Source organism: Ursus maritimus, unplaced genomic scaffold (genome assembly GCF_017311325.1).
Source record: "Ursus maritimus isolate PB19 unplaced genomic scaffold, ASM1731132v1 scaffold_9, whole genome shotgun sequence".
NCBI lineage: Eukaryota > Metazoa > Chordata > Mammalia > Carnivora > Ursidae > Ursus > Ursus maritimus.
Genome location: NW_024427107.1, coordinates 60,967,402 through 60,978,948, shown reverse-complemented (window position 1 = coordinate 60,978,948; position 11,547 = coordinate 60,967,402). Strand labels below are relative to the sequence as shown.

The 11,547-nt window shown below is 46.5% G+C and overlaps 1 protein-coding gene across 1 annotated transcript; it reads right to left on the bottom strand.

Moving 5' to 3' along the window:
• Positions 1-482: 482 nt before the first annotated feature.
• CCN3 (cellular communication network factor 3) lies at positions 483-7,136 on the bottom strand. The gene is made up of 5 exons (XM_008689362.2): positions 6,975-7,136; positions 6,619-6,844; positions 5,272-5,523; positions 3,866-4,080; positions 483-1,027 (listed from the first exon to the last, which is right to left on the bottom strand). The coding sequence occupies exons 1-5, from the start codon at positions 7,044-7,046 to the stop codon at positions 731-733; spliced, it is 1,062 nt and encodes a 353-aa protein (XP_008687584.2). The 5' UTR covers positions 7,047-7,136; the 3' UTR covers positions 483-730.
• Positions 7,137-11,547: the final 4,411 nt, after the last annotated feature.

Genomic DNA, 11,547 nt, shown 5'->3' with positions numbered 1-11,547 from the left:
AATGTATGGCTAGAGGCCTAGTCATCTCTATGTTAGGGGGGAGTTTTCTGTTTAGCTTCTTTCTTTGGAAAGGAGTCAACTTGTCTGCAATAGAGCAAGTTTATCACACCAGTTCACTTAACTAACAAACGTTCCCTTTCTGTAGATACAGCTTGTTTCCTAGTGTGCAACGCAACGGAAGACTAATAGTTTCTGGATTTCAAACTGACGGGCTACACATTTCCTCACATCTTGAACTTGGGAGTTCAGAGTTGAGCCATTCAAAAAGAGAGGTCAACAGAGACTCAAGTCAAGCCTCACTATATGGCAAAATATTCGTATGACAATATGTTCAGTATGATATTGAACTTCACTGTGACATTCCTGACAGTGACGTTTTCTTGATATTGCAGTAGTGTATAACAAAATAAGATGAGTGTAACGTGATAGTCTGCACAGTAAAACATGTAGCCGATTTCTCAAATTTATACAGATTTTCATTTGTAGTCAATACCACAGAAAAGTAAGTCATCCCTAAGTACTATCCTGAGCTTACCTTGATTTCAAGTTTACAGTTAATCATATCTTTCATTTAAAAAAAAAAAAAGACAGATATAACTGACCTCATATGACCACAGAAAATACATAGGACTCAGGGGTAAAATAATAATTCTTCCTAATTTTTCTTATATTCACTCGATGGTGGGTAGCTACAGTTTTCTCTGTAGGTATGCCTCTCAAGGATTACATGTTACATTTCCCCTCTGCTGGTGTTTGGTTTTAACTCTTGGAGGAAGGTCTCATGGTTATGAGGACAGTTGCTGTGACAGGTGCAGGTCCCGATGACCATCACTGGTTTCTTGATGATCTGCCCTGGGGAGCACTGGAACTCCACCTGGATGGTTTTGGTGTTGTGGGGGGTGCAGCAGCGGCCATCACTACAGACGCCACAGAACCTCGGCTTGTAGGTGTGCAGGCTGGTGCAGTTCTTGAACTGCAAGTGGATGGCTTTCAGTGACTTTGTGGTGCGGAGACACTTCTTTCCTTTCTAAGAAAGGAGAAAATGAGAGATTCATGGAATGGCTACCATTCCTCTGAGGGACCGTTTTAGGGATATGGAATAAATTGCTAGCTGCCTACCCCCTATCCATTGTTCTTTCTTCTTTGCTAACATGACATTATTGCATTTGGGCAATTTGGTCAGCTACTAGTATTTGCTTCTCCAGAATATCTGGGAGCTTGGAATGGCTTTGTGATCAAATTCTGGCCAATGATACATAGACCAAGGGATTCTGGGAAACCCTTTGCTCTTCAGACAGGTACAGCTCTTTATTGCTTCCTGCATTCATTGTCTTTCCTGCCTAGAATGTGGAAACCATGCCTAATGGTACACAACTGTCTTTAGACCTTGTGGCGATAAGCATGAGGTTGAAAGTGTATATAAAGAAAGTTATTTTTTCAAGGCACTGGAACAATGCATTCTTAGGCATTATAAAGAGGAAGGGAATATAGCTGGTAACATTGCACACCTCCTAATGTTTCAAATACTTTTCAAACATTAACTCATTTAACATTATTAACAACATTCACTCCTGCAAGGATCAATTATTCATGGAAGGAACAACTGTGCAAGTTTTACAGATGAGTAAATGGAGTCTCAAAGGCCTAAAGTCACCAGAAACTTCTAGTTATGGAATGTCTGACACAGGCCCATGCCTTCTATTATACTATAACATCAGGAATATCTAAGACAATAGGATTCAAGGTTATTTTCCACGAAGGCAGGGTAAATGGAGAATTTATTCAATATGCCATTAGTAATGGTTGATGAGGGACCCTCACATTGATAATTCAGCTCAACACTGACTCTATGTTTATTTCCCACTTAGATTTCTTCACCTAATAATTTGCCATAATTCTCCTCTGCTTTTCACTTTCCTAGGTACAGCCCAGAGCTGTGGAGTGATAAGGCTTGGGATTCTCTTAAATTAGTGGCTTTCAAACTTTACATCAGAATCTTCTAGAAAGTCTGCCAAAACACAGATTGTTGGGCCTTACACCCAGAGTTTCTGATTCAGTAGGTCTGATGTGGGCCCCAATAATTTGCATTTCTAACAGGTTCTTAGATGATGCTGTTGGTCTGGGGAGCCACACTTTGAGAAGCACTGGCTCATATTTAAGCATCTCTTGGTGTTAGGAAGTAATGATTATTATGCTAGTATTTCCCTAGATTCCAAATAAATTTTGGAATCCTTATGAAATGTATGTATCTTAAATAAAAATCCCCATAAAAAACTGGGTGCAAGTTACACAAACGAATATAAAAATTCTGGCAAAAGAAACAATAGAAAAGGCAAAATTTTGGAGGCATGACATGGAAAAGCCTTCTTTAATAAAGAAGTAGGTGTGTCCTTGACAATATTAAAGGCCCCTTGTTTCTTCCTTCTTCATATTTAATGTGTAGCCGATATTCTTGCCAATGTCCACAAAAAGGTACAAGGTCAGCAACATCTGTGTGTGTGAGACACAGAGAGAGAAAGAGAGAGAAGCAGAGAAAAACAGACAGGCGATGGGAACAGAGACATAGGGAAAGAGAGACAGAGAGAGGTGGCTTTGCGGGTGAACCCACATAACTATGCCACATGTATGCTGGAATTCCCCCAAGTGTGGGAAGGTGCAGCTTCTAGCACATAATTTTGGGGATGTTTCTATGTGTTCTTTCAAAATTGGTGGAAGAAACATAAATTAGGACGGACGCCCAAAAGTCATAAAGCCATGGAGCCATATAACTAATATGACTACTGGAGACGTATTTTCGCAACAAATAGAAACGATGCGTAATGCTGAGAGAGTCATCTCTGCCCAGCCACTTTGTGAATTCATTCTATTTAATCCACAGGACAACTTGGAGGTATGTACTGTCAATGGCCTCATTGTATGGGGTAAGGGATTGAGGCTGAGGTTAAGAAAATCCATCCAGATCCCACAGCTAGTTGGTGTGGTACACCAGGACTTCGGTTGTCTGGCTCCAGAGTCACACCCTTAAGCCTTAGGTGCTATTGCCTCAGGGGGGAGATATGTAAATCTTCCATTGTTAAACATGATCTTGGCCTTAGGTTTGTACAAATTTCCATACAATGGTTCAATTTGCGTATTGCATTTATCTGATCTAGGGCTCCGGTAACAAGGCCTGTGATGTCATCAGGAACCAATCAGAGCTTCTGATCTGCAAGCCTTATAGTCAGTGTTGACACACTGAGTTGATTCACATCCAGCGAAAAAGGAAAGAAATGTGCTATTTTATTTGGCACGTATCGCCTTATGCTGGCAAATGTACTGGTCCCACTAGACTCTTTTAAATCGTGAAAATAATTCCCAGACAACCATTCATTTATTCATCAACAATTGTTTATCAAGCGCACAATAGGGACTGGGTAGGATGTTGGGGACCGAGGGTTGAGTGAGGAAGATACAACTTCTACCCTGTGCTTCCTACAGATCGAGCCTAAAACTGAGGTCAGAAGTGACCTCTTTAAAATGAACTGCGCTTGGTGACTGAGCAGCCAGTGTTTTTCCAGGAATGGAATGAGGTTTGCCAGACCGGCTCAGCTGGGGACACTATTAGAGTGGCCAGCTCTTCCCTCTACCTGTGCATCTGCTGTGAGTTGCTTGGGATTTTTCAATACATGAGAGAGAGAAAGAGAGAGAGAAAAAAAAAAGAAGGTAAACTCCCTCATCACAGGAACCTCCCTGCCTTTTCTCTGGGGTTCACTCCCAGCTAGAGCTGACCTCTGAGTCTGCGAGTGTCACAGTGATTTTTAGAGCCCGGACGCCCATGAGGCAAAGCTCCCTCCTCTGGGATGGGAGGCTGCCTCCAGGCTCCTACCTTATCTGCCGGCTGCTTGTGTTCTTGTTCACAGGGCCGCACCATGCAGAGCCGAGTCTGCTTCACCATTTCACACTGTGGATTCCTGTTGGTGACCCGGGTGGAAAAACCCATGCCACAGCTCTTGGAACACGCACTCCACTCTGTGGTCTGTTCAATGCAGTTGACGCTGGAGTCAGAGACTGCAACTCCTAGCGTGGCTTCTGTCCTGTAGGCTATGGGGTCGACCAAGAAAGGCGGCCAGATTGAGTAAGACGTGGGGTTGCCGAATGATCCTTTCAACCACCGTCGGAAAGAGGGTCTCATTCAATTCTGTACCTACTAAACTCAGGTGCTCTCGGGGCCAGAACTGGATCTCTGTATTTATAACACCTAAAAAGGTGGCATTTTGCTGGCACATTCTAGATCTTAAAGAAAGATTTGCGGAATGCCTGTCCACTTGTCCTGAAGATGTTTAGGAGAACCTGTCTTTAAGAAGCCTAGCAGTGTGAAGAACGTAGAACAGGATAGCATCAACAACTATTCCATAAGCAGTAGTGTTTTCAACGTATGATTTCATACAGAAAAAGGATCATGATGAAATTTTAATTGGATGAGCAATTAGAAGGTACTGACTCAAAATAGTGACGAAAGCTGACTTCATTCTAGAGAGTGAAACTGGTTGTTTGAATTATTGGGATATAGACACTTGGACTTTGCCTACAAAAATTTCTGTCTCGACACTTACTATGTACAGCTTGGGGCAGTTCTACATGGCAGTTTTCCTATCTGTAAGGCATGGCTGATAATTTCTGACCTCAGAAAAGCTGTAAAGCTCTGCGTACCGCCAGCATAAATAGTCCGGCTGATTCATGGCTTCTAAAATATTCTCTACTGGCTCTTGAATTTTTTTTTAAACTATCTCTTTTAGAAGACAAAACAAAAAGAAAAGCAAAACAAAGATCCTCGACCCTTCCTACAGCATCTGGAAAGGTGGCATTTCTCTGCGACACCTGCCCAGGGAAAAGCAGTGTTCTTTAGGAAGGCTGGTCTTGAGAGCACATAGGTAATACACAGAGTCTGGAAAAGAGTGATTTTTTTTTTCCTTTTATCTCTGTGATGTTCGTAAGGGTCACGTGGGGGTGGACCAAAATAGAAACAGTAGTCCTGCAATAAGACAGAATCAGCCCCCTTGCTCCAAAGAACCACTGAATACAGCAGATGCTCTTTAGGAGAAACCGTGTGCATACCTCAGTAACTTGGCTAGGGTTTGCACACGCGGTGTGTTCGATCTCAGCGGGCCATCTGGAATCCACAACTGCATGGCCAGACACTGAGGCCACTTTTTCTCAGGGCAAATCCAAAAGAGCACACGTGCTTCCTGCCTGCATTTATCCTGAGGGGTGAGCGCTCTCAGAGTTTCTTACCTGGCAGGGCGAGGCCTCCCAAATCCCCCTTCTCATTTGAGTCACAGACCCACTTTTCACAGCACTCCCCGGGCACTTCAACTTTTCTCGGAGCTGGGCAGTCGGGCTGGGGCAGGAGCAGGTCCTCTCCGCAGCGGGGCACACAGCCAATCTGCCCATCTCTGCAGGCACACTGGTATTTGCAGCTTGGCTGGAAGGTCTCCCCGCTTTGGTAAATGACCCCGTCAAACACACAGTTGTCTCCTTCTACCGCTAGAGCATTGGGGAAGCAAGGCAGAGAGGGAAGGGCAGAGAGAAAAATCAAGAACAGAGTGTAGTGGAAAAGTTAAAGAGGCTACACGCAAACCCCAGGTCTTCCTTTTTCTCGTTGAAGTGATCTGTTTCTTCTCTCTCTCTGGCAGAGAGATTCCTCATGGAGGCCTCCCAGAGCAAGAAGAAAACTTGAAGACCATCCAATCCTGCCATTTATTTCACAGATGAGACAGGGGGCGCACCACCAAGAAGTGACACTCCCAAGGGGCCACGGCTGTTGCTCCCCAATGATAACGTCATTTTGCTAGAACCTCCTTAGATTCTCCTACTCCAGCAGCTTAGCATTAGAAAGGAAAAGGTGCACTTCATATTCTCCAAATAGGTTAACTGGTCAAATCGGGAAGGGTGCTAGGATTCCTTGGCATTCCAGCACAATAAATCATCACTAACTTAGAGAAGAAAGTAAAAGGCTATTGCAAGCCCTCTTATCAGGGGAGGCAGGGGCAGCCTCCAACTAAATGGCGCACCACGTGGAAAAATGATCCCCAATCAGTTTCACCAGCCTGAATTGGTTGGTTGCCTGCATTTTATTCTATTCACAGCCCAGACTGGGGTTACATAGTCGTCCCACGAAACCAAAAGCTGCTTTAGCTCAATAGGTCCATTACAGGTGTGAAAACAAACCTGTTGGGCGGCAAGTGGGGGAACTGTGAGCTTGTGATTAAGCCCAAGATTCCATCACCTCCAAGCATCCCCTTGGAAATGTCCAAAGGAAATGATTTCACTGGCCCTAAACTCTGCCCTGCTCCCTGGCAAGGCTATCTAGATTCCACTCTAAGGAGGCAAGTGATGAATGCTTCTCACCTTTTGCGGGCGGGTTTCCTCTGGCTTCTGGCGCTCCCCAAAGCTGCAAGCACCCCCCACCCCCACCCCTCCCCAAGACCATGCCTGGAGCACAGTAAGCGCTCCACAAACATCACCTGCTGCACCATTCCCGTTATTATTATTTGCATGTTACCCTCAGGGAAGGGGAGAAGGAGAGGAAAGGGGCAGCAGGCGGGAGCGGAGGCCAGGCGACACAGGGGGCCGGATTACCCATGCAGATGCCGGTTCCCGCGCTGGGGTCCGCTCTGCGGTCGCAGAAGAGGCCGCGGCTCTCCTCGCACGGCTCCAGCAGGGAGCAGCTCTCGCCGCGCTGGCGGGCGCACACCAGACAGCAGGAACAGTCGTCCAGCACCGCTCGCACCCCGGGGGCGCAGGTTGGCGGCGTCTTGGGACACCGGGCCGGACACTGGGTGGGACAGCGCTGGGTGGCAGCGACCTGGCGCGGGCGGGACAAGAAAGACAAAGCTCTCAGCAGGGACGATCGAAGGCGGAGCGACCCGGGCCCCGAGCAAGGGCCGCCCTGGAGGGCAAAGTAACCAGAGGCACCGGAGGGGTGCGCCGCTCACCTGTCCCAGGACGTGGAGCAGCAGGAAGGCCAGGCCAATGCACCGCTTGGGCGGACTCTGCACACTCTGCATGATCAGGCTTTTCCCTCTCGCCTTCAGAAACAAGACTGGGCGCCGCAGATCCGCCCCGCTCGCCCTGCTGCAGGTCGGGCGCCCGCCTCTGTTCCCCGGCCGCACCGGCTTAGGTTTTATAGCGCGCTCGCGGGACGCGCTCAAGCCGGTTGGCTGCAGGGCAGGGAGGAAGTGGGGGGGACCGGCTGGGTGGGGAATGGAACGAACCCCGGGGTTGCCATGGCAATTGGCCGTGGGTGCAGCTCTCCTTAGGGCGCGGCCCTGGGGCCTGCGTGTGCCTGTGTGTGGCGACTGGCTTTTCCCGGAGCGCCGGGAGGGGCAGGGTGGAGTCGCGCGGCCGGGACCCAGGGCTCGCTCGAGCGCGTGGGAAGGAAACGCCCGTTTCCTCCTGGAAGCTGCTTTGCCTTCCCCCAGGACCGATACACCGGCGCTCCCCACCGCGCCGCGCGCTGGCCGCTCCAAGCGGGGCTGCGAACGTGGGGCTCTCCTCGAGGGGTGCCTGCAGTTTGGGGCCATCTGTGGGGGGTTGGCGAAAGGCCCAGGGGTTTAGTCATAAGGGAAGCACATGCAAGTTTGTCACCGTTTAGGGCACTCTTTGAATGTGTTGAGGGGAGGGGAGGGAGGGAAGCAGAAAGAGGAAAGAAAGAAAAGTGGAGGGAAAAAAGCAAGGAAAGAAAAGAGAAGACAAAAGCAAAGCATAGCATCGCAGCGTTAGGATGAAGGATGCTGTTGGCCAAATGGCAAAAACTTCCTTTGATTCTAATCATTCCAAGCCCCCACTGATTCTTAAGCCCCCTCCTCCCGATTCCGCAGGCTTGAAAGAAAGAAAATTAAAACATAATAAAATAAAACATAAGAGCCTGAGGTAAATACAAGCTTTCTGCCTGATAGAAAAAAAGCCTTGAAACACCTGTTGTATGACACCTCACGTAAATCAGCCCATGTCAAAATCCAAGAGTCTCTGAGACTTAGTGAGGCAGGTTAGCCACTGTCAGCCACTGTCCAAACCTCAGTGAATTAGGTACGGAGCGAGGACGCATTTGCTTTACTTGGCTGACCCCTCCAGAACAGCAAATCTCTCTCTCACCTGGCATCCATGTTTAAAAAATGGCCGCTTTGAAGCAATTGTCATCTTTCATGAGAATGAGAGCACTTTTACTGCTCCAGAGGTGATATTGCTTGATGGATTAAAAGAAAATTTCTCTCCTTCAACTTTGCTGCTGCCTCTGGGATAACTATGCCCAGCTCCTCTGAGGATAGGCTCAGTGGAAAGACACCTTATGAGAAAAAGTATACAGTCTTGTGATGTAACTCTAGACTTGAAAAAGAAACACATTTCCTCTACATCATCCGTCTCCAGCATGAAGGAAAGCAAAGGCAGCTTGTGGAAGGGGCCAGGGCTGCCCTTGCAATGCCTGTTCCCCAGGCTGAAGGCACCCAAGCCCCTTCAGGAGAGTTCTCTGAGCCTCTTGAAACTGCTATTCTGTATTCCCAAGGCGGCAATAATTCTGCTTTCTTTGGGGTAAACCAGACTCAGCAGTACTCACAGCTTGACAAGAAATGGAACAGCTAATCTGTGCCATGTCTGGGACCCTCACACACTCTTCAAGTTGACTAGCTTCTTGGGTCATCTGGCCCAGTGATGCTTCCACTAGATTGCACATCAGAATCAACCAGGGTGTATTTTTTTAAAAACACGGATTCTTCAGCCCCACCCCTCACCTACTCAGTTGGATTCTCTGGTGAGGGCTCTTGGAAGACAGCATTTTATTGTATTCTGAAATGGGGGCCGGCTTTGGGAAACCTACAGATACGGAACAACTAGAAGCATAGCTAATGGGGAAGCAAGAATCTTGGCCAGGTTTTCAAAGTATGAATAGCCAGAATAAGGAGAAATCGGCAGCATTGAGGCTGGGCTGACTCTTCCTGGGAAGAGGGAAGATGAGAGGAGAAATGTGAATTCAAGGTAAGGATGAAGATGTCAATAAGTCAGAGCTGGCATGAGCCTCTTGATTGCAAGCGATAGAAACCAGAGGAACTGGCTTCAGCAAGAGGGCTTCTGGAGGGATGCTGTGGGATTTCACAGATAACTGATGGGAAAAGTGGTACTAGGCCTCAGAGGCTACTAGCATCAGGGCCTGGGAGCTATCAAGAGTCCATCCCCCCATCTCTTTTCATTTCTCTTCTGGGTGTCAGCTTTACTCTGTCTTACCACAGACCAGCTTCTCCCATATAAGGGAAGTGTCAACCTTAAGGTCTCCCTAACCTCTTACATTGTGACCTTATCACTGCAGAAGGAATGTCCCTCTCCCTTGGCTCAATTTGGAAAGTTCCAGGAGTTAGATGAGCTCACCCTGGGTTAATTGAAGGAGGCAAGAAAGATGAGGAATGGGGATTAGCTAATGCCACACAGTTGGAATGGGGTGAATGAACAGTTCCCTGGGAACGAAGGGATGATTCTTTAAGAAGAAAGCATGTGTGACAGGCAAAACAGTACATACCCACTCTACTGTCTGCTTAAGTGCTCCTGGATGAGGATCTCCACATTAAAACAATTGGAAACTGAAAGTGAAGGCATCTGATGATAATCAGGTCATGCTTTGCTGTCTCCAGGACATCTTCTGTCAAATCCTCCATGCTGGGATAGATTTTTGTCCTTTCTGTTGGCCTGGCACGGGTGCTGTTCCCGTCTATCTCTCTGAACTCATTGAATAACAATGATGTGACTGTATCTGTGCTTGTCTCCCTCTCCTGCCCAGGAGCCCTTGAGAAGAGGGAGCACGTCATAGTTTCCATAACGCCCCCAGGAATGGACAAGTGGTCAGTTGTTCTTGGACCTTTTGAGATACTGCAAACCTCCCTTTACGTTTTGTCCCTTGTTACTGCTCTGCACAAGTCAAGGAAAGAAGGAACTGGACGTGTTGTTCCTCAGCCACAGCTATCTGCCATCACCATCTGCGTCCGACATGCACCTTCCCTCAGTCTTTCTTGGTGCTATGAGCCTAAAGGACAGCATACAGGCTGGTGACTTCCTCCTGTTGGAAATAAGCCCTGTGTCAGTTGAGATGTCTGAGGAAGTCAAGGGACATCACATTAGAAACTCTTCATGAGTTGCTGCTCTTGGCTGCCAACCAAGGTGGCAGCTCCTCTTGGTTATGAGGCCCAAGTACTTTGGTGGATTCACCTCTTCATTTCATTTCATTTCATTTCATTTCATTTCATTTCATTTCATTTCATTATTTCATTTCATTTCATTTCATTTCATTTCATTTCATTTCATTTCTTTCTCTCTTCCCTTTCCCTCACTCCAGATGTGACACCAGAGACTCCTTGCTCCTTCTCTATCTCAGATAGGCTGTTAATTGATTCATATATATACATTTTAAAGATCTTATTTATTTTGAGAGAGAGAGAGAGCAAGCAGGGAGAGGGCTGGAGGGAGAGAGAGAGAGAATCTTAAGCAGTCTCCATGCTGAGCGCAGAGCCCCACGTGGGGCTCAAACTCACGACCCTGAGATCGTGACCTGAGCCGAAATCATGAGTTGGACACTTAACTGACTGAGCCACCAAGGTGTCCCTGATTTACATTCTTATTACTCATTAGTCAATACTCCTACCCAGAGTACATGTACAGAACTCCTTACATTTTATAACACTAAAATTTTATAGAAGTTTCCATTGTTGATGTTTCATTTTCTTCAGTTTTAAAAAAGAGTGGGGAGGGCACGTATTGCATGGTGCACTGGGTGTTACACGCAACTAAAGAATCATCGAAGTTTACATCAAAAACCAGGGATGTACTGTATTAAAAAAAAAAATAAAAAAGATTTTAAAAATATATTGGCACTGATTTCTATAGCAGGCAAGAGAAATATAAAGCACAGAACCCCATATTAAAAATGAAACAAAGAAAAAGTAGTGACTATGATGTTATCACCTCCAGGACAACTCTATCCCTCTTCTCTCCTCAGTGATTACATTCTCCATAAGCTCATAGACATTGATTGCCTCTTCACTCAGTCGTTATTTAGTGAAGCCACATATACTTAGCTCTGGGAATGTGCCTCATAGATCAGCCTCACAGCTTTTTAATGATTTGGTTGCTTTTTTCTACAGTTCCTTCATATGTCCCTTTCCTGGGGCCCCAGGGAGCCGGCAGAACACAAGGTCATTCCCACGATACGTTAGGCTAGCCAGCTCTTCCAGGTGTACAAGTCTATGGCTAATTTCAATCACACCCTCCTGCTTCTCTGACAGATCTCTTCTGTTCTTGCTTTTCTGGAAACGACGAGGGACAGAGACGAAGCAGCGACAGGAGGTGAAATATCAAATACATAATGTTTAGTGTTATCCCCTTTGGAAACATCTTCCTATTGCCCACATATTTAAAATTTATTTTTTAGTGCATTTCTTACACACAACAAAAATCCAGAAGATTAAGTAAAAAGAAATTGGAGCTAGAAATTGACTAAAAATGTGAGAAATAAGTTAATTTCCTCCA